We start from the raw sequence: 22,745 nt of genomic DNA, 5'->3' as shown, positions 1-22,745 counted from the left end.
AAACCTTAAAGCTATAAAAGATAAAGATTATTTAAAAAAAGATTCAGTTTTTCTTTATTATAAATAAAATATCTATTTTTAAAATTTCTTCTAAATTATGACTTTTTTTCCCTCGTATTATACTCGTTTAATTATTAAAAAATTCTCAAATACATGAGAGGGAATATTTTATAAATATTGAATATTATATAACAGTCATCTCATCTAAAAAAACAAATTAGACTAAGAAGCAGGAAATTAATTAAATTTTCATATATCATCTTGTGCTCAAACTCATTCAATAAATTCCGACCTCATTGCAATGCATCATCTTGATTCAAATCCAAAAAGAAACTTGTAAGGAAGAATTTTTCATTAATTTATCAAATCCATGTATAGATAATTTATCTTAGATTTACGCAAACTATATACGTGGGTTTTTTCTTTAACCTATTCAATCTTTGAACAGATTAATATTGTATCAACGTTTTTTTTAACATGAAGATTCCCCTTGCACGTCTCCATAAATTTAAAACCACTGGGAAAAAAAAATCAATTGAAAAAAGCTAGCAATTGAAATGCTCACCTCCATGTAACATTGGTGGGGGGTTTCCATGAATCTTGCTATTTATTGTCGTTGTTTTCCGAGGCCATCGGCATGGAGAAGCCTAAAGGAAGTTTTCGGTTGACAATGCACAAGGCTCTAAGCCTTCATAGAATAAGCCCGAGCCTCAAGCCCACTACACCCAAAAAAAATAGTAACTCAACCAACAGCACGGCCATCAACCGAAGCACTATGGACATTCCGGCTGACCCACATCCCACATCCGACGATCGGCGAGCCATTTCAGCTGAAGAAATGCCCGAATAGTTGAATGGACGAGTTTGACCCTGGTCTCTGGCATCTGTCTAATTTTGGCTTATATCAATCACTAGAGGTTAGAGGGAATGTGCTGTTTTGAGAAAAAATGCGATCAGGTGTAAGCTCCAGATACAATTGAGGTGAAAATGCATCTGCCATCAAGTTGGTTTTCATGCGTGCATCCTTAGAATGAAGGTGACAGCAGTAGCCACCTTGCTTACATTCAAAGTAATTGACAAGATATACAACACAAAGATAAAGTGCAAACAATGGCCTGTTTGGCTTCGCAATTTGAAATTAAAGGGCAAAGGGGAGACGATAATCGGGCAAAGGGGAGTTTGGTGAGTCTGTTCGTGTCGTAACAGGGTAATTTGGGATTTCTATATATATATATAACAAGGTTGTGCCAAGAGCTCCTCCGCCCTCCCTTAAGAAATTCCATGTTCGTCGGTGGATAAGATGAAAACAGAGAGGACTCTTTCTTGTGCTATCCTAAATTCCTATTACGAGATCGACTGTCCAGGCTTGAAACAAGTTCCAATGCCTGTAAATTTGCCCAGATCACATCCGCTAACCATGGCCACATGTGGTTCAATTTCTGTAACTGTTACTATAAAAGATCCGACATTTTTAAAGCAGCTCCATACCAGAACTACCAGCTACCTACGCAAGCCTTCTCAGAGGGCAAGGATAGCCATGTCCCATGTGGTAGAACGTAGAAAGGACCCTAATGCTCTCATCAAATGTCGTAGGCTCGTAGCAATAACAAGGACATCTGCTCCTCGAAGCAATAAAGCAGCATTCCATAAAACAGAGAGGCATCCATTCACCAACCCATGTTCATGCACAAATGTTTCCTAGATTAAAGAAGAATATATATGTTCATTTAATTAGAATATTTTTCAAACAAATATTTATAATTTTTATTAAGTTATTATAATTTAAGCTTATAATCTCTTTATAAATACAAGTGTTATGTATGCAGATTTTTAAAAGTATTGCATATCAATAAATAAAAGCTTGAGTGTTTAGAATTTTTAACCATCTGTATAACTTGAAAGAAAAAGAATGTGTCAGAAAGAGAATTAATTCTAACCATATTCGTATATTATTAAATAATTGGTTTCATGGTTGGTATTAAGAAAGAGACGATTCCTCCATTCTTTGTACACATTACTCCAGCAATTTTTTTCTCCTGAAACCAACCTTAGCAAAGGGATGCCATTTCTTCTCTCGGAGCCAACCTTAATAAAGGAATGTCAAAAATTTTAGATGGGATGGTGTGAGAGTTTTCTGAGGAACAAATCAAAATTTATCAACTCAAGATTGGCGAGATAAAAAAAAATGTCAAAATCAGTTTATTATTCGTCCGCGAGCAAAATTAAAATATGATTTGCTTAACTAAATGTTTAAGAATATAAATTTAAGAAATGGATTGCTGAGATTAAAAAAAAAAAGGTTTTCTACCTTAAAAAAGATTGATGTTTAACTAGCATGATAGTTTAAGCCTGTAATCTTAGTTATAAAGTTTATTTATATAAATTTTTTTTTTTTTAGTTTAACATGGATGTCCGAACCAGCTTGCACGGACTTTGACTAAAATTTTAATAAAAAACAAGAGCGTTAAGAGTTTTTAACAGGGATAGTAAGCTATATTACAAAGAAAATGAACAGCTGCTAACAAATGGACAACAAAATTTGTCACCGGCCAGATTATTACGTATCAAACCCAGAAAAATAGAAGCCCGATAGGAAATCAGCAAAACGCGGCAAGCATTATCTTGAAAGCCAAAAAAATCATATATTGCAGCTCAGCTGCCGTTTCACTTCCTCTCTTTTTTTTAATTTGCTCCTCTCAGGTAACAATCTACCAAACATCAATGGAAAAAAAAAAAAAAAAACTAAAAGCCAACAGGCAATAGGCAAACTCCCATAACAGAGTGTTGCAGCAAATAGGCAAAACATCCATGCATCAGAAACTGGTATAGAGACCTTAATCAAGCTTGGACCTTGTTGTCCCACTTGAGGGGCTTCACCACCTCCCATGTGAAGTCGGGGTCATCTCTGCCAAAGTGTCCATATGCTGCAGTCTTCAAGAACCTGTTGTTGCCACCTCTCTTGAGATCAAGGTTGATAGAAATCATACCAGGTCTGAAATCAAAGCTCTCCTTCACAATCTGAAGGATCTCTTTGTCAGGAATCTTTCCAGTTCCATATGTGTCTACAAATACTGACAAAGGCTCGGGAACACCAATGGCATAGGAGACCTGAACAATGCATCTCCTAGCAAGCCCACTAGCGACAATGCTCTTGGCGGCCTGCCTGACAATGTAAGCTCCACTCCTATCCACCTTGGTAGGGTCCTTTCCAGAGAAAGCACCACCACCATGAGCACCCCAGCCACCATAAGTGTCGATAATAATCTTACGGCCAGTAAGACCAGCATCACCATGAGGACCACCAATGACAAAACGGCCGGATGGGTTAAGATGGAAGATAGTCTTCTCATCTAAGTACTTTTCTGGGACCACAGGCTTGATGACATGCTCCTTGAGATCAGCTGCAATCTCATCATTTGTCACGGTCTCATCATGTTGAGTAGAAATGAGAACAGTGTGGACACGGACAGGAACCCTGGCTCCATTCTCATTGTAGTACTCGACAGTAACTTGGGTTTTTCCATCAGGCCTCAACCACGCGCAAGTTCCATTCTTGCGAACCTCAGTGAGGCGAGCACCGAGCTTGGTAGCCAAAACATGGCTCAAAGGCATCAATTCGGGGGTCTCGTCAGTGGCATAGCCAAACATATGGCCTTGATCACCAGCACCAATCTCTTCCGGGCTCTTGGAGAAATGGCCATGTACACCCTGAGCAATATCAGGACTTTGTTGCTCAATGTTAACTAGAACCTTGCAATTGTCGGCATCAAGACCCACATCATCAGATGTGAATCCAATGTTTCTGCATGTATCACGCACAATCTTCTCATAATCTACATTAGCCTTGGTGGTGATCTCGCCAAAAACCATGACCATGTTGGTCTTAGTGCAAGTCTCGCATGCCACCTTGCTGTCAGGGTCTTGTGCCAGGCAAGCATCGAGAACAGCATCAGAGATCTGGTCACAGAGCTTATCTGGGTGTCCCTCGTTCACTGATTCAGATGTGAATAGGAAAGTCTCTGCCATTTCTTTCAAGCTGCACATAGAACAAATAAAACCCAATCATTAAATAACTCAAACACAACTAATAGCACAGGATTTAAAAATCAATAACTACTTCCTTTTCAATTCATTCAAAGCCCCATTATCCCTCACCCTCACAAAATCCCTCTTTTCCACGACGCAAACAGGATTTATTCCCGAAAAGAAAATCTAACTAGCACAGACAAAATAACATAAATTATTTAATCCTAAGTTCGTTCGTTCAAAGAAAAAAAAACATTATTGCATAACATTAACTATTCAGATCTAAAAAGCTCCACCATTAACAACACAGAATTACGCAAATAAACTCGGATCTAAACAAGTAACTAACGATAAGCATGGGCGTGACAAGCACGACTGAAACTCAATTTTCAACATTCAACATATAAATTCCCGAAAGCAATCAATAAAAACAACAAATCAAACCCGTATTAACCCACAAACACATTAAGATCCAATGACCCAGTAACTAGAAAGACAAAAGCCACCAACCTCGAGAGAAGGGTATAGAGGAGAGAGAGTAGAGTTGCTGCTTGAGAGAAAATGGGGAGTTTCCTCTTCTTGTCAAGCTAAAGTTATGCGAGTTCAGAAGGAGAGGCAAAGGTGGTAATTTATAGGCAAGTGTAGCCTGGCCCTGAAAAACGTAATTTGGACTAGATTCATTCATTTATGTGTAATTCACGAGTCGCTGTTCGATCCAATGGCTGATTTTGTGTTTTAATCGCAGCCCTTGATAGCACGCTTTACGCGTTAGTGATGCCTGATAGGCGAGAGAAGCGCCGTCGGTAGAGGATGGGATAAATCACTTACGGTCCCTCAGCTTCAACATTCGATTCAATTGACTTTCTTACATTACTTTTCGTTAAATTCAACCCTTCACTTGTAAGATTTTTCATGATTCATGTCGATGGAGCCTGGTGTATATATACCCTTTAAGGACCGGATTGAAATAATTTTTTTTTTCTAGGGGTTCTTTTTAAAAGGAATATGATGTCTATGATATTAATACATGTTCCAAACTTACTCAGTATACTGAAAGAATAATTATACTGTAAGATAACAAGAGCATCAGACTTTATATTTGTTGTGAGAGATAGAGAGCAAATTTAAAACATTAACATCTTTTCTTTTATGTAGGATAACTTGATTAATTAACAAGAAAAAAATATTTATTGATTTATTGATTTTCATTTTATATTTATGTAGCAAATTTAAAACATGAACATATTTATTGATTTTCTTTTAAGTAAAACAATATATTTATTAATTTTCATTTTATACAGGTGAACGATGATTTTTTTATTTTGACAACTATGATCATAAAACTTTAAAAAAACTTTTAAATTAGCTTCTTGGAATGGTTTATTGTGACAACGATTGTTTTTTAAAGTATTTTATATTTGAAAATATATTAAAATAATTTATTTATTTATTAAATATTATTTTTTATATCAACATATCAAAACAATAAAAAAACACTTAAATAAATAATTTGAAGCAAGAAAAAATCAAGAATCTTAAAAAAAAAATTAAAAATGCAATTGGAACACAAAAACAAATCCTACCTAGGTATGAAAATGGACTTAATTATTGGTTATCTGAAAATAAAAGATTTAATTTGGCTGTAAATAAAAAACAAGGACTTGTTTTACTAAATGTTGGCAGGTAAGAGTGCAAGATCTGATTCAGTGTTTGGCATTTACTTCAATGTTTGGCATTTACTTTTTATATTTTAAAAATATTAAAATAATATTTTTATATTTTAGTTTATTATACATCTTAAAAATGTTTTTTAATTATTTTATTTTAATACCATATTATTAAAATCATTAAAAAATATTATATTAAAATAATTTAACATTTTTATATAAAAACAAATTTGAAAATCAGCAAAAAGGGTACCAACCCACCTCTCTCCTGATTTTGTTGTTGTTGGGAGGTGGTGAAAATATTTTTTATATAATTTAATATTTAATATTTTTTTTAGATTAAGATAACTTATATAAAAAATAAAAATAAACAACAAAGTCTATTTTTCAATAAAACTAATATTGATCAGATGAAATGAGAAATAAAAAACACAAATAAAAATAAAAATGTTACTGTTATATATGAACAGTAACATGTGAGGCGGGGAACTATGATTTCCCCTCCTCGATTAATTAACCCTTTTCAATATTTCTTGAATGATGACGGTGCTCTATGAAAGGACTTCAGCTTATTTGAAACTCGTAATAAAACAAATTAAGGGTCAGCACTTGGTGTGGATCCATCACCCCGAAAATTAAGAGTCTGAAAATAAAAATTTTGCTCTGATTTCATGTTCGAACTATATGATATCAAGAGGTTTGTTTTTTTTATGGTCTCAGATTTAAACTTTATGGTTGCTCATATGATAGTAATTGAAGGTTTACATGATCGTTAACTTCAGGATCCATGAGATTAGTCGAGGTGCACGCAAGCTGGCCCGAACATCCACGTTAAACTAAAAAACAAAAAAAAAATCTGAAAATAAATCATCTATGTATTCTTAAATTCCAGCATGTGTTTGTTAATATAATAATTATTATTGGATATTTATATAATTTTTAATTTAAAAATTCATGAAGTTAATTGAGATGTATATAAGTTAACTAGATATGTTAATAAATATAAAAAGTCTCAAAATATAAAAAACTAAAAATTAAAAAAAAAATCTCAAAATCTTTCGCTGTAAAACGATAGCAGTGATGTTCAGAATTTTGTATAATATACAAGGCCACTCGTCAATATAAATATGGTTTTTCTAGTCAATATAAATATGGACACTAGTTTTCCTCTCGTGGGTTGGTGAGATTAAAATTATTTTTATTTTATTTTTAAAAATTATTTTTGAAGTGCATTAAATTAATTTAAAAGTATTAAAAAAAAAATTTATATAAAAAAATTAAAAATTTTATTTCTTTAAAAAAAAATTTAAACAAAAACAAACTGCGCATAAAATTGAATTTGGATGATACTCTCAATCCCTCACCAACCCCCCGCCCCCTCGATCCACCAACCCCAGGAAAAAAACAAAAAAAAAAAAAACTATAATTGACATCCAATTCAAAGAACATAAAATAATATATAAATTACAACGCGCAGGCGGTGCTTATTGCCAGTTCAATTTTCTCACCACACGCTCTGCAAATCACTATACAGAGAAGCATTCTTGTCGTTGATAGATTGAACTTCGAACGTGACAAACTCATACTATGTTTAATATTAATCCTGTCGAAGAAACATGAGTTCTTTTTTTAAAAATAATCCACACTTGTTTCCCTTTGTGTTCTCTCAGTATTCAAATTTTGCTCGCCCACTGTTATATCTTTCTTCTTATTTAAACGGCAGTTTTTCTATGAAGTTAGTTTTTATATATCAAAATTGACTTTTTATTTGGGTTTTATTCATATCCAAACTATTTTATTTATATATATAAAAATATACTAATAATTTATTTTTTAAAATAAAATGATAAAAATAGTGATTTTTATTTTAAAATATAATCTTAAATAATAATATAAAAAGCGATGCATTTAACCTCTAGTTAATATAGTGTTAAGTATCATTATAACTATAATGGTTGTTTTTTAAAGTATTTTTATTTAAATATATATCAAAATAATATTTTATTTTTATTTTTTAAAATTAATTTTTAATATCACGTAAAAATAATCTTAAAAAATAAAAAAAAATAATTTAAAATAAAAAGTATACTCTTTTAAAAAACAAACGGCCCTTTGGCAGACACCATGTCATTTCAACAGGGGGGGAAATGCAGGCCCATATAGACGTCATTGATTGGGCCTGATTTAGACCCAGTTTATGAAGGCCTACCCATCCCCACCGTTCAAGAAACGACAATACAACAAGCAGTTGTAGTTGCCTTGCCGTGCCCTTTGTTAATCGATGAAGCTGACAACCTACGTGTCTTTTGGCAAGCAACAGCGCATAACTTGACACGACTGACTATTCTATTTCTAGCTGTCTTTTAAACAATAACTCCATCACCTCCTCCTCTATCCTGCTAAATCATTTCCTCCAAATTGTCTCATCACCGACACAAAAACTCTAGAAGAAAATCATTATTTGCATCAAATCCATGGGAAAGGCCACGTCTTTCAAGAATGAATTCACATTTGGTTGGTTCTTTCCCCTCATAGTTCATATATATTCTGATGGTTTCTTATTGGTTGATATTGACTTGCGGGTGTATATGGTTCATAGATGAGAGACTTGGAGAATCGAAGAATATTATTGTCAAGTACCCAGATCGAGTTCCTGTAAGTTCTCTCTTATGTCTCTCTTATTGTTCTGTATTTCTTTTATTTTGAGCTGTTATTTTGATTGATTTATCATGCGATTGCTTCTCTGGTTTTCTTTCTGCAAGCACAATTTTTGTTCTTGAGATTTTTGCGCTCTATCCCTTTTCTTTTCTAATCTGGGTGCTTTCCGGGGTCTTTGTCTTATTTGACAAATAGAATGCGCAGCCATATACCTGATCTAGGAGGGCTCGGTGAATGAAAGCTAGCCCCTACCTAAGAAAGAAAAGATTATACGGTTGGAATTCTAAAATAAATCTGAAAATCCCAAAATAGGTGGAAATTCCTCGTCGTGATTTGGGTGTGCAAGTTTTCTGAATATACAGATGTTTCCTGTATGTTCTTTTTTTATTGTGATTTGCCATTTCAAGTGTTAAAACTTCAATAATGATGAATTTTTTTATTTTTTTTTAAATAATGATGAATTTTTAATAGCTAAGGTGGTTGCTCTCTCGTGGCAATCAAAATCATCCTATATGTTTTCTTGGAGAAAATGTTTACTAGTTGATGCAGGGCATTTGTCAAAGGAATGCAGTCATTGTTATCGAATATTGTTGGTCTTGGTTGACTAGGACAAAAGAAGTAATTTTGGAATTCTATTTAGAATGATGTACCTTTTGTAAGTTACGTAACCTTGCAAACTAAGCCAAAGCTTGATTGCTGAGAAAGCTAAGCTAAATTTGACTTCATCGATGTAATTTAATTAGCAATAAAAGGGTTTTTTTTTTTTTTTTTGTTTTTGTTCTCTTCACCCATTCGAGCTCATCGGTTTTTCTTCGATTTTCTTAAGGTGATTATTGAAAGATATTCAAGGACGGACCTGCCGGAAATGGAAAAGAGAAAGTATGTCTAGCTCTCTGATTCCCTTTGTATTATACAATGACAAAATTTCAGCTGTTAATCTGAAACAAAAACAATTTAACCCGCCACCGCCATGTTAATCCTGCACTAGTATATCCGGATGACCCTATTTGACGTATAGATTTCTTAAATTCATAACCAAATTTCTAGACAGCATATTACTGCAAGATTCCAATCATCATCCTTCTCTCTTTTCCAGATTCCTGGTTCCCCGAGACATGACCATCGGGCAATTCATCCACATTTTAAGTAGTAGGCTAGAGTTGACTCCTGGAAAGGCTCTGTTCGTATTTGTGAAGAACACATTGCCTCAAACAGGTAAAATTGGACACCTGATTCACCTCGATATTGTAGCTTATACACAGCTTATAGCAACCTGCTAACTCGTGCTATTTATTTACAGCAAGTCAAATGGATTCAATCTATGAATCTTACAAGGATGATGATGGATTTCTGTATATGTGCTACAGCAGCGAGAAAACATTTGGCTAAGTTGTACCTTCCTTTCCCCTGAATAGTTGATTTCTGTCTTTGTAAGTATCAAATAATTCCGTGTGGACATACTTGTAAGGCTCAACGCCAAACTCATGCAAATAAGTGTTCACGTGATTCCTTCTGTAAATTATGACATTCTGTAAAGTACATTAAACCTTCCTTTAACTTCTGTAGCCGAATGGATTGACTGGCAATTACTGTGGCCAATGTAATCTTATACTTGACGATTTGTCTGGCAACTGTATTAATATAAACACCACCATGTCCTCAGTTTTTGCTTGCTTGTGGAGAGAATAATTAATAATGTTCGCTATTTTAATCCAAACGTGTTTTCCTAAACAAGAGAATAGGGATTTACCCGAATGGGTTTGTATGATAACGGATATCAGCAGAGAAAAGGTCAGGTCATAGAACACAATGCTGGGCTATGAGAAAAAGAGAAAGGAAACCATCTAGGTGGTGACCCAGTGGTAAGAGTTTGGGACCAAAAGGTTTGCTCCCTCTGTGGTCTCAGGTTCGAGCCCTGTGGTTGCTCATATGATGGCCACTGGAGGCTTACATGGTCATTAACTTCAGGGCCCGTGGGATTAGTTGAGGTGCGCGCAAGCTGACCCGGACACTCACATTAAACTTAAAAAAAAAAAAAATAGAGGAAAGAGGGGATACCAGGAGGGGGAGTGATATCGCTGACAACATCTGGCATGACGGTGACAATATCATTCACGGCAACAAAATCCACTTGAAGATGTGAAGGACACGGGAAAAACAAGAAAGTTCTTTCCCTATTTGAATGATTTAAGAGAGAGTATTTATTCAAAACTTTTAGTGGTTTACTACCCTTTGCATGAATAAACATTACTTTTGAAACTGGAAACAGAATCGATTCTCTGCTTGCGGGTGCAAAACATGTCTCTGCAGAATGCACATGTACTATTTCCTTGCAAACTGACAATCTTATGAATCTTAGATTCAGGAAAACGTCAAACTGAAATCCATGGCATTAAACTAGAATATGCTTTGCATGCCTGTAAAATCACTCTTCTTCTTTTTCATTTAACTATGCATATTATTACTTGCTTAGAACATACACATCAATAACTTGGAAAAACATGGATGAATCTTAAGAATTTAAAGTAATTAGAAGTTCTCGCATTCAACCTCGTGATATAATGGATGCTGCCCTCAGGCACTGCACCAGGCTAACTGATATCAGAAAAGGTGAATCTGATAATATTAACAAAGCAAAACAATATAAATTTTTTTTTAAAAAAAATTTAATTTTTTTTTTCAAAAACATTTTTAAAATACAAAAACAAACATAATTAAAAAATAAAAAATAATTTTTTTTATTTTTTAAAAAATTATTTTTTTCCAAAAACATTTTTAAAATACAAAAACAAACATAATTAAAAAATAAAAAATAATATTTTTTTATTTTTAAAAAAATATTTTTAATATACATAAACAAACATAATTGAAAAATAGTTGCTACAGTCTACAGAGCAGCTCAATCAAATTGAGACCATCAAAGCACTTTCAGCCAAGGTATTTGTCAGTCAATATGTTCAAACTTCAAATGCTGTCGGTTGTTTTTATATTTTAAAAATATTTTAAAAAAATTAAATTTTTTTATTTATTTATTTACTTCAAATTAATATTTTTTTAGTATTTTTAGATTATTTTGTTGAGTTAATATAAAAAATAAATTTAAAAAAATAAAAAAATATTATTTTGATACATTTTTTTTAAAAAAAAAACTTTAAAAAACAACCACAACCACTCCCAAACACACTTTTAAAAAAACCTGTTTGAAATTATGATAACGACGACGGTTCAAAGTGTTTTTCGCTTAGAAATACATTAAAATAAAAAAAATTATTTTTTAAAATTTATTTTTAACATCTGGACATTAAAATGAAAATTTTCATTTTAAAAAAAATAAAATTTTTAAAAATACAATTTACACCACATTTCCAAACACTTTCTCAAACTTGTCACACAAAGCCGTAATATTTTTTTTTATCTTACATGTTCAGGAAAAAAAATACCTAACAATGACTTGACAATAAATCTTTAAGATTAATGAAAAGCAGCTGGCGTCCTCGGAACTAGCCAATTTATATATCTCACAAGCTGTGGGAAATTACAAGTACCGTTTCCTGTTCAACACTTGTGGAAGATTCGTCATGTGCATATCTGCCTAGGTTTTTTTTTTTTTGACAGAGAAGCATGTAGCATTTCCCATCGATTAGTGTAAATTGGTTAATGAGCCTGATTTGTTTTGTTATTTTCATGCAACCAGAAGCTAGCCATCTCTCTCCATCTCGGACCATAGAAAACGAATCAAAGATTACAAATTTAATCATTATTTACAAAGTATTAATAAAAATATTACCAAAACCATACAGTATAAAAAAGAACAAGCTGGGTTTATCAGCAGGCATAACTAACAACATATTCTCAAATAACCATCTTCAGATCCAACTACAAATAATCGTGAGAAAGGAAGAATACTTATGCTCGATAATACTGAGACGTTTTTTGTTCCATTATCTGCCGCATATAGTTTCTGAGGTGTGATCCGCTGCTGCCCATCCTGCCAAATGGAATTCATTGAGAACATCTTAGAGAGAGAGAGAGAGCAATGCATTGACGAGAGTTGATAAAGTGCATCTGATAAAGATCTGGGCAATTCTAGGTTAATTATCAGAAGCACTTGTCTATTGGCGGCTTTTAAGAAATCATCAAAACAAATTAACTATTACTACTATAAATATCAGAACAAATTAATCATATGGCACTTGTCTATTTGGCTGCTTTTACCAATTCCGTTCCAATGATTAAAAATTAAATCACTCAGAAAGCCTGATAGTTCCATCATGTTTTTCAATGAGGTGAGAGCATATATTTTCATCTTGTTTTTACCTAATGCAGGGCTTGATTAGGCTTGGCATTAATCAGTATAAGCAATATGAAAATAAATTCATACATTTGATGCAAGTTATGTGCTTAAACAAGAATGGTTTGAATTATAAGGCAGTTAACGTACTTCTTCTGTAGATCTAGATAAAGTGGAGAGCCCGATCTTGTTTCTGGAAATGGAAATAATGTCTTGACCCCAAACTGAGAAACCAGATACACCATCTGTATGACCTCTTAAAACAGATGGCTGTGGTGGCGGCCAATTCCTGCAAGAAAAATTAAAAAGTCCATTAAATTGGAAAATAGAATTTGACAACACAAAATGACAGGACAGAAACAAGTCAGAATGGGCCATCATGTTTTCAAAGAAATTTATCAGAATAAGGTAATGTAAAGGAAAATATTTCAGATTTGTAAGACTAGCATAAAGATAAGTGAGAATGAAAGTTCTAACATTGATCTAGGGACAGGACTCATTTAGAACTAATTGGTAAGGAAAAAACAAAGACTTGCATACTTAAATCCTAGCAGACACTGTAAAAGTTTCATCAGTTTAGTAGAGGCATTTGTATTGTTATAGAATTCACTAGATTATTAGCCCGTCAAATATTTTTTTTCTAACCTTGAAAAAAATTATAAAGATGTTAGGAAGTAAAAAATTCAATGCATACTAAAAATATTGAGTTGTTGACATATTGAACAACATTTTTGTAAAAAAAAAATATTAAGACAACAATACATTGGCTCGACTCAGGCAAACCATGGTTAACCCGCAAAACTCACGATCCAAAGCATAAGACTATGAGATCACCCCATGAAACCCAAATCAAAACAAAATATAAAGCCCAATTCTAATCAACCAAATATTGAAGGCTGAAAATGAAAAAAATATTCAATTAAAAAAAAAACCAAAAAAGCTATATTTAAGCCAACAAAAATATCATAAAGTGAACATATCATGCTTATATTTAGGCAATTGATTTAATTTAATTCAAACTAAAATTTCTTTTGAAAAAAGCTAAATTTAACAAAGAACAACAAATGAAAGACCTAAGATAATGCTTGTCATTTTCAAAACTAGTGAATGTTCCTATAGAAAGTAAATAAAAAAAAATAATGGAACTCAATCTCCAATTAAATTAATGATGAAACTGAAAAAACATGAGCTTTTTAAAAAAATAAACTTAGGCAAATCTCCAAACTTAGGTTAATATTCCAAATTCACAACCCATTAAATCCTATACATGAGCTCAATCAAAAAGCTCAATTTAATGTTGAAGAATGAAATTGAAAAAAAATATCAATTTAAAAAATTTGCTAGCATAAAAAATATCAATAAAAAATGGATGAAATCATAAAAAAAAATCAATTTTGAAAATGATCTCAAAGAAAATAAATAGCAATCAAAGAAATGTAAACCACATCTAACAGATAAAAATTTCAATTCTATAAATTAATTCAAATAAAATATCAATTGAAAGAACAAGAACCAATTCTGAAAGAAAAACAAATTCAAGGGTTGCCTTGAAATTTTGGGAGGTTGGGCGCGAAAAAGAAGGAGAGAGAAAAGAAGGAGAAAAAAAAAGGTCAATTGGCGCCCAATTACAGAGAATTACACCACACATGCTGCCTAGGGAGGTAGGCCTTGCCATGACGATTCAAAAAAGACCAAGGAATCTGTTTTTTGCCACCATAAGCTGATGCATGAGCTGCTGGAGCAAGCTAAAATTTTTTTGATTTTAAAGGCAATACAATCATTTAACTGTGTTGTTTTGAAAAAGCTCCCAAATCCAAGTTAAATAATCTTTTGCTTTTGAGAGGAATTAAATAATTATACTATGAAAAAATATAAAAAGACCGAGCTGCCCCGATCAATTCTATAATGACCAATGAACCATGTGAATAGACCACAGTACCCCTAATAGACAATTCAATTTTTTTTTACAAGGAAAAAATAGTAATTTCACTGATCCAATTCATATTGAATAAAGGCATTTCTAAGTACTTTTCCCACGGGCTTTAGGTTCTTGTTAATTTAAAACAAAATCAAGCTCCATAGATTACCTAATAGACGCAATTTGCCAGTAAGGGATTTAAAAGCACTCAGAAGATGTAAATAAGAAAATTTGACACTACCTTCTCAGGTCCCAAACTCGCAAGGTCCTGTCAAGAGAACTGGAAACAAGTAAATGGTCCTCCGGTGCAGCCAACTGCATGCATGGAAAGTAAGAAGAATACCACTTCAAATTAAATTTCTTTCTTTGGCAATTTAATCATATACCTTAGTCACATATCCATCATGAGCCCTCCAAGAGGCAATAACATTTCCACTTCTCAAATCGAATAACCTGCAATGACCAGAACTTAGTCCAGCTGCAACCCAAGAAGGTTGAGCAAAAGCTCCATCTGCTGGCGTTTTGTCAGATCCACATGAGCAAATGGCAGAGACAAGAGAAGGAAAAGAAAATTCAGCAGATTCACCCCTCCAAAGATGAAGCTTTCGACCTTGGGAAACATCAATAAACCTGTGCAGTTGAGTAAACTTTTTAAACTATTAACTGCATCAGAATAAGACTGTTCTCCACATCAACTCAAGATGGAATCACAAAGAAAATTCACCTGAGGGAACCATTTCCAGTGCCAACCACAAGCCTTTCAAGAGAATCCAAATAATGCATGCAAGTGTATAAGCTCCCATCAAATGCACTAGTCAATAATCCACTTGATAGTGTATTAGGGTTCAGCATGTTTGAATGGTGATCATTTGTCTTTGATTGAGATGATGGACTTGAAATATGTGCAGAATAAACTGATGGTTCAGAAAAAACTGATACCACTTTTCCTGTTCTACTATTCCAAACATGAATGGTTCCATCAGAAGATGCAATTCTTCCACTCGATGATAATACACAAATGTCGTTCACAACCTAAGAGTAGCATAACCAATTAGCTGTAGGAAACAACCATACCACATAAAAAAAAGAGCTTAAGGTGTGGCAAACATCAATGCAAAGCTGATAGTTGACAAGAATTAGGAGCAACTTTGGAACATTAGAAACTAAAGTTGCAGCCTCAGGATTTGAAAATACCGGAGCCATTGGTGTTAGCTCTTATGTTTATAAACCAATACGTGCAATACCATCCTCACTCCATAAGGAACATCACAATCTTAAATTAAAAGGTACAGAGAGAAGAACAAACAAATATCTTCTTTGTTACTTTCCCCTGATAATAGGAGCATGCAGAAAACTACCTTGACTGCATTCCCGTTGAGTATTCAAGTATCAGCGTTTATGTGTGTGCAAGTTTGCATGTTAACATACTTTTTTTAGTTAAAGATTGCTTAGTTTACAGCACAGGAGGCAACAGCTTATGTATGAGACAATAGAAGATACAAACCTCTTCATGACCATAATAGCCAGAAACACAATTTATTCTTGAGAGCTCCCACTTCTGAACAGTTCCTTTGAACCCTGGACCAGTTCCTGCTGTGAAAACCGTACACTCATCTTGGCTAACAGAAAGGGATCTTAAGGCTCCATGATGAGCTCGGATTGAATATATAATAGATGCTCTAATTTTCCATGGTAATTCCTCTTTCAAACTCCCAACACGGCCAAGGAAATCAGGACCATCCCAACTAGCAGCTGGACTGGGGAACCAAAACCAGGGTTCTGACTTCAAAAGGTTTGAAGTTACTGCATGGCTTTCAACTGGCCTTTGATGAATGTCATTGAATCGTTTTTGAGGCATCAGGTTTTTTGCACCTTTAATCCCTTGTGATTGTGGAATTGACCACCCAACCCCATTAAGTAACAGCTTGGCAGGGTTATAATCAGATGTTGAACCCTTGTTCAAAGAAGGTCTATTAGCAGTTGTATTTTCTGCTCCACTTCGAGATGATTCCCCTGTATATTCCCACTGAATCATAACAGGTTCAGAAATATGATATGCAAAGAGCTCATGCATGCAAATGCATGTCACGCAGATTTTCATACTAAAAGTTTCATGTTAACAGTAAGAGCATGATGGCAGCATACCTTCCAATTATGATACCGTAGGAGATATTGCTCAAGAAGCAACCATGTGGCACAACATTTGCGAAGTTTCTCAATCCCAAGAAGAGATGCAAAAGAAGGATACAAAAGCAACCTGAAAATAAGTACAAGCAGAGCCATATTAATGATCGAGACAAGCATGAATAAAACAAATCAGCTATCAGTGCAAGGTGTATTCCAAGCCAAATAGGTTTGTTGGAAAAGTAATAATAAGTACGACTGACACTCACACAAGATCCATACGGCTTCCAATTTGAACCTCCCCATCTACTTTTGATTTGGAAATTTTCAAGTTTTGGCCAAAAGACCCAGAGCCAGTCAGTGCTTCCTGTGAGAAAGCAAGCTCATCGAATAACTCTTTAAGTTGTGGCAGAACATGCAATGCTGTTAAATCTGGTCCCATTCTCTGACAAGCTGCTAATAAAGTAGTAGCAGCAACCTAGCCAACAGAGAGGTCACTATACTTGTTAGAGACACAGAAATACAAATAGGGTCAACAAAAAGTGGGAATAAAAGTCATGGCACATTAAGATAATCAACTTCATATAAAAGAGGGCAGGGAACTTCAGAATAGCTAACTGAATGACAGTCGGATGATAAACAAATAAAATCAAGACAGCTCTCCAACTCAAAGCATCAAAGAGCGCACTTTTCAGGTGCCTAATAAGCATCTCGCTAACAAGAAATGCTAGAGTGAAATAAGCAAGCGTTGAACAGGTAGAAGTTGTGCTTCAAACATTGATGCATGAAAAATAATTATGGTTCATATGAATCACGTTTGAGATAAGGAATCAATAAGCTACAAAAGCCTTCAAGAAAAAAAAATTAAATCAAGAGTAACTGCATCATGAAGAAAACAACTTTGAGTTTTGGACCACCTGAAGCACTGAAATTTCCAAGTTGGTCTGTGTAAGAACCATAACATGTAAACTTCTATCCTGCATGATCAAAGATGCAGCGTTAAGATTGTTAAGTCTTCATTGTGAAGAGAACAAGTTTGATGAGAGCTGCAAATGACATCCATACTTCAACCAGCCCCTTTACAACCACCTCCCCTGGCAAGAGAGCAGCTAGACCATCTAATGTTGTTAGACAGTCTACAAGAGCTAAAGCACTCCAGCTCTGAACGGGCTCAGGTTTAGTGGTATTTGAAACATTGACACAAGAACGGGCAACTTGTTTAAGCAATGGCAACAGCTGCCTGATAATAAAGGTTTCTCCAAAAAGACCACCTGAAACATCAAAGCATAAAGGTATCTTAGTAAGCTGAATGTGCAAATTCCAGAGAGGACAATAGTCCCATAAACCAAAGAACTGAGAATACCAAGTCTAACCAGCACATCAATTCCATCAGGACAGAGTCCTTTTCCGAAGCAGTATATCAAAGGCAAGATCGTCTGCAACAAAAGACAGTCTTATAGCCACAAGGAAAAAAAAAAGCATATCCAAGTAGATTTGGGCGTATGAATTTATTTCTTCTACCACCAATTACAAAGGCCAAAACTCTACATATAATGAACCTGGTTAACTGTGATAGGTACACCGAGCTCTTCGCTTGTGCCAATCAGTAGCACAGAAGCAACGGCAGCTGAACTCCTGTGAGGAGCAATACACAAATTCGAAATAACTAAAGGATGTACTGTCTCCAAATATGCTTGTTTACCGATGAAGTTCCATATCTCTTGCACGAATGAACCTTGGAGAAGAGATACCTTCAAATGTGAATAACCTGCAGTCTGAACTAAATACTTAAATAAGTACAAAGTAAGAAACGAAAATTCTGCACACAAATGAGATGTGTAATAACAAAGTTGATTACTAGCCTGCAGAATCTTCTGGATAGCTGGCAAGATCAAGCCCTTCACTGCCTTTGGTGTCAAACATTTTAAGAATTCTTTCAGCAGAACATAAGCCCATTCAGCTTCAATATCTGACAGAGGATTGACTACAAGAGGTAAACAATAAGGTGCACACATTTCAGCAGCAAGAGTCCCCATTGCTTTCAATGCTCCTTGTTTTGCAAAATTTGCAGCGTATTGAAGACGGGGTCCATCATTTGCTAGAAGCTGAAGTGGTGCAATAAACAAGTAGGCTGACTTCACTGTTGCAGGAAAATATGGAGATTCCAGAATGCTTTTGGCAGATGGCCTCCTGATCATTAAGAGAGATAAAGGAAGAAATATAGCTCAAATGCAAGCACACTGCCACAAACACACGCAAAAGTAGACCCATGTACATATGAATAAGATAAATAAGTAAAACAAAATCATTTAAAACATTGGATGAGAAGAGCAAAATTCCCAACCATGTTATTTCATTATCTTAAGAAAAACAAAACCTAGTATATATATAAAGGTAAAAACCAATACCTTGCCCAATCCTTCTGGATACAGGCTTCAACAAGGACTTTAGTGTGAGGAGGAAGTTCTTGCATTGATCCAGGTGAAATACCACTTTGAATGTATGAAGCTAAAGAAGTTGAATTGAAAAGGGGCCTCTTCAAGTACAGTTCAGCTAAGACACAACCAACAGAAAATATGTCCTTCGCAACATCTTCTGAAAGGGCACTTGAACAAGATGATTTCTGCCTCCAAAGCAATAATTCTTGATATCCCAAGGAACCTTCACCCTCCACCTCCATATGCTCAAGAAGATAGCTTAAATTAATATCACATGGCACCCCGTTTCTGCTCATTTCAAGTGGTTTGCATATGCTTTTCTCAAATGTCTCCCTTGCTAACTCTTTAACAGAAGGCACATCCTTTGCAATGTTTTCTGGATTGTAATAATAGCAGGGACTCAAATACCCAGCATGCTCAGAAAATGCAGTTACTTCTTCTAATTGTTGCAAATGAACAGTTTCAGAAAGGAGAGGTGTATCATTCTCTGCGACATTTAATTGGCTTTGATTCATAGAAGTATTGGCACTATCATTTTTCTTCCTGGCAACAACCCGGCGCACAGGGTGTGGTCGAGTAAAAAGCTGGCGGCGTCCCACTGACCTTGGCATTGCAGTATCTGATGAAGGCAGCATAACATTCTTGGCAGAAACAGCAGCCTGCCCTGACATTTTATAGCCAAAGGTTATATCAATCCAGTGATGGATTTGGTATGAGACCCGCTCGCTTTCTAAAGCATCTCGGTGCAGTTTGATGAACTCCTCTGGACTGCCTGCCCAGGGAGGTACTGCCAGATCAGTCATGCCAGAGTGTAGAGAATAAAAAATTTGAGGATCACAATAGAACTCTGGGATGCACTCGTCAGGCGTCCATTGGTACAGTCTTTGCATATTAGAAGGATATTCATTAGGTTCATACACTGAACGAACAGCCAGACGCAGAACACTCAGGGGTAACCTCCTAGCTTTGTAACTGCAGACAGCTAACTCGGAAAGGCATTCATCTGATACATGATGTGGAATTTCAGATGTTGAAAAGGTAAAGTCCAACTGTTCATCACCTTTTGCCAGTCGCCACTTGCTTTTGCTCAAGTCCCGCCACCCTGAATCAGAATTTTCATCTGGTTTTGTACTGAAATCTACAACCCATGGCATTACTGTATGGAATGTGTGATCTCCCCACCTTCTCCCAGCTAATCTATTTAGGACGAGCAGATACTCAAAATTACTCAGCTCTCCCTTCCACCACTGATCAAATTGTGAATGCCACTCTACAGAAGGTGAAAGCTTCAAATCCGCATAGAGGACTTGAGAAAAACAGCTGTCAGTGCAGCAGCATAATCTTGCAGAGGCAGAAGGAGTATCAGATTCACCTTTTCTTGAACTTGCATTCGATCCTGATATAGGCTTATCATAGATACGAAGCCAAGACCAGCACAAATTAGTTAGCATTACATTGGATGGGTGTATATTACCATGGGAAACCCCTAAACCATGTAAATAAACTAGTGCAGACAGCAGCTGATATGCCAGAAACCTTATATGCCACTCAGACTTTAAGGCTTTGGGGCAGTAATGCAGAATGCCTTCTAAGGTACATGGAGTTTTAGGAAGCACCAAATTGACATACTCGGATGTTTTGAGCAAGCCAAGAACAGGAACTATGTTTGGATGCCTCAAGCAACCTGGAATCCCACTCTCCTCAAATGAAGGTAGCCCAATTAATCGAAGAAAATTCACACCGTCTCTCCCTGAAGCTTTTCCTTCAATAAGTAGACTGAGGGAGCGCAATACATGATCTTCCAGAGACCCAGACAAGAAGTCAGAAGCAATCTTTTGGAAGTTGGAATAGGAAGAAATACCAATATGAGCAGTTGGGACCAATGCAGGTATTGTTCGGACACATGCAAACCTACTAGAGTGGGCACAGGCAGAACTTCCGAACCCTGTATGATTTACATTGGCTATCTTGTCACCATTTTGTAAACGCAGAGATTGATCTAATGAAGAATCTGATGTAGCTGGCCCAGCAGTCAGACCATTGACCTTTGCCTGATCTTGGTTATCATCAATCACATGACCATCGCTTTCTTCATTATCTTGCAGAACACACTCATTACTGCCAATGAGAAGATGCAAAAATTCATTTGAGATTAGTTTATTTTGTGCAAATGCTTTACACTCGTATGTTGCATAGTTTATGATGATGCCCTTTGGACTAAATAAATAAATAAAGTCATGATTTGTGAAATTAAAAACCATGCGGTTATACTAGAAATCTCATTTATGTTGTTCATCGTCGAGATTGGTAAGGCAAGTTAGGCAACAACAATTGTTCACTTGAGAATTCGAATCTCTTCGCAGATTAAGTAGCTCGTGAATAAACCTATTTTAAAGCCTCGGAAGGAATCATAATCAGTGGAAAATTGAAGTCGTGAGAAAATGATCTTACACGTATTCGGTCAAGCAATTGTGTTTATGACTCGGCAGCTGCACCAGCACAAACTGAGAAGCCGAAGCCGAAGTAGATGAATTTCCATTAGAATTTGACACCTGCTCCATTTCGAACACAGACGACACCAATTATTATGCTGCTAATTTAAATACATCAACCAGAAAAACTTAAAAATAAGAAGAGGAAGAAGATGATGATGACAAGTACCTGCACGACGGCAGAGGATGCGAAGGGGAAAGCAGAATCGGAGAGAGCATACGAGAAGATTAGCTTGTCTGAGAAATCGGAATTGATTCGTCGTTTAAGGCATTCGAAGCAAGATTGTTGCTCTTCTTGCTCCATTTCTTTTCATTCTTTATTGGATTGACATTTTGGTTTTTGTTGCTCTTGCCTGTGAGCTACAAGTCACTGAGTTTGAGTTGATGGGTGGATGAACGACTACGGACTGAAGAGCACGGTTTGTTGCAGGTTTTGCCTTCTTCGTACGTGTCGTTTAAACCATTCTCTGTCGTTTAAAGAAACTACGATTAATTGATTTTTACGTCCTTCGACTTTTGATATCCTTCTAATTGGACCCCATTCCTTTCCTTTTCCTTTTCTTTTTCTTGAAGCACGTTTTTGTTTTTGTAGTGTCCATTGTAGCGGTGGAAGTGAAATTTTATGAAATTTTGAAAAAATAAATAAATAAATTTTTTAATTTTTATTTTATTTTTTATGTATTAATATTAAAAATAAATTTAAAAATAAAATAATAAATATATATTATTATAATATATTTCTAAAAATTAAATACTTTAAAAAACAACTACCATCAATTCTTCAAAAACCTTTAATGCTTTCATAAACAAAAAAAAATAAAGAGATGACGAGATCTGCAAGCTCCTTCATTATTCATGTAATTTGACATCTCAACTTTAAATGACATCTCAATTCTTTTAAATATATTAAGTAATAGTTTTCGTGGAATTCTCCAATTTTATTCTGGGTTTCATTTTCATTATTAAATTTATATATCTTGCTTTAGAATTTCTAAATACTATAAAAAATATTAAAGCATGTTGCAAACGAAATTAGTACTCCTTGGAAACTTTTGAAAGAGGAGATTAAGGTCATGTTAATAACACTAAATAAATTTTTTATTTTCAATTTTATTCTTTTTTATAGTTTTT

At 34.9% G+C, this 22,745-nt stretch overlaps 3 protein-coding genes across 4 annotated transcripts; 1 reads left to right on the top strand and 2 right to left on the bottom strand.

Moving 5' to 3' along the window:
- Positions 1 to 2,617: 2,617 nt before the first annotated feature.
- On the bottom strand, positions 2,618 to 4,697 carry LOC7468135 (S-adenosylmethionine synthase 3). Its single transcript, XM_024611084.2, has 2 exons — positions 4,537 to 4,697; positions 2,618 to 4,036 (listed from the first exon to the last, which is right to left on the bottom strand). The coding sequence occupies exon 2, from the start codon at positions 4,024 to 4,026 to the stop codon at positions 2,839 to 2,841; it is 1,188 nt and encodes a 395-aa protein (XP_024466852.1). The 5' UTR covers positions 4,027 to 4,036; positions 4,537 to 4,697; the 3' UTR covers positions 2,618 to 2,838.
- Positions 4,698 to 7,973: 3,276 nt separating this feature from the next.
- LOC7485871 (autophagy-related protein 8i) lies at positions 7,974 to 10,013 on the top strand. The gene is made up of 5 exons (XM_002316037.4): positions 7,974 to 8,207; positions 8,293 to 8,348; positions 9,178 to 9,230; positions 9,448 to 9,566; positions 9,652 to 10,013. Exons 1-5 carry the CDS (start codon positions 8,168 to 8,170, stop codon positions 9,738 to 9,740), a joined length of 357 nt encoding a protein of 118 aa, XP_002316073.1. The 5' UTR covers positions 7,974 to 8,167; the 3' UTR covers positions 9,741 to 10,013.
- Positions 10,014 to 12,075: 2,062 nt separating this feature from the next.
- On the bottom strand, positions 12,076 to 22,056 carry LOC7468134 (protein GFS12). Of its 2 annotated transcripts, none has more exons than XM_024609924.2 (16): positions 21,784 to 22,056; positions 21,574 to 21,674; positions 19,093 to 21,240; positions 18,547 to 18,871; positions 18,244 to 18,459; positions 18,048 to 18,120; positions 17,750 to 17,955; positions 17,602 to 17,661; positions 16,954 to 17,162; positions 16,706 to 16,817; positions 16,065 to 16,586; positions 15,285 to 15,592; positions 14,947 to 15,190; positions 14,802 to 14,875; positions 12,793 to 12,931; positions 12,076 to 12,339 (listed from the first exon to the last, which is right to left on the bottom strand). In XM_024609924.2, the coding sequence occupies exons 1-16, from the start codon at positions 21,916 to 21,918 to the stop codon at positions 12,190 to 12,192; spliced, it is 5,022 nt and encodes a 1,673-aa protein (XP_024465692.2). In that variant the 5' UTR covers positions 21,919 to 22,056; the 3' UTR covers positions 12,076 to 12,189. The 2 variants fall into 2 exon arrangements, with proteins under 2 accessions (XP_024465692.2, XP_024465691.2); XM_024609923.2 differs by having other exon boundaries at positions 18,547 to 18,874; positions 21,784 to 22,055.
- Positions 22,057 to 22,745: the final 689 nt, after the last annotated feature.

This window comes from Populus trichocarpa, chromosome 10 (assembly GCF_000002775.5).
Source record: "Populus trichocarpa isolate Nisqually-1 chromosome 10, P.trichocarpa_v4.1, whole genome shotgun sequence".
NCBI classification, from domain to species: Eukaryota; Viridiplantae; Streptophyta; class Magnoliopsida; order Malpighiales; family Salicaceae; genus Populus; species Populus trichocarpa.
Note: the sequence above shows the minus strand (reverse complement) of the source record. Positions and strands in the feature narration are given on the sequence as shown.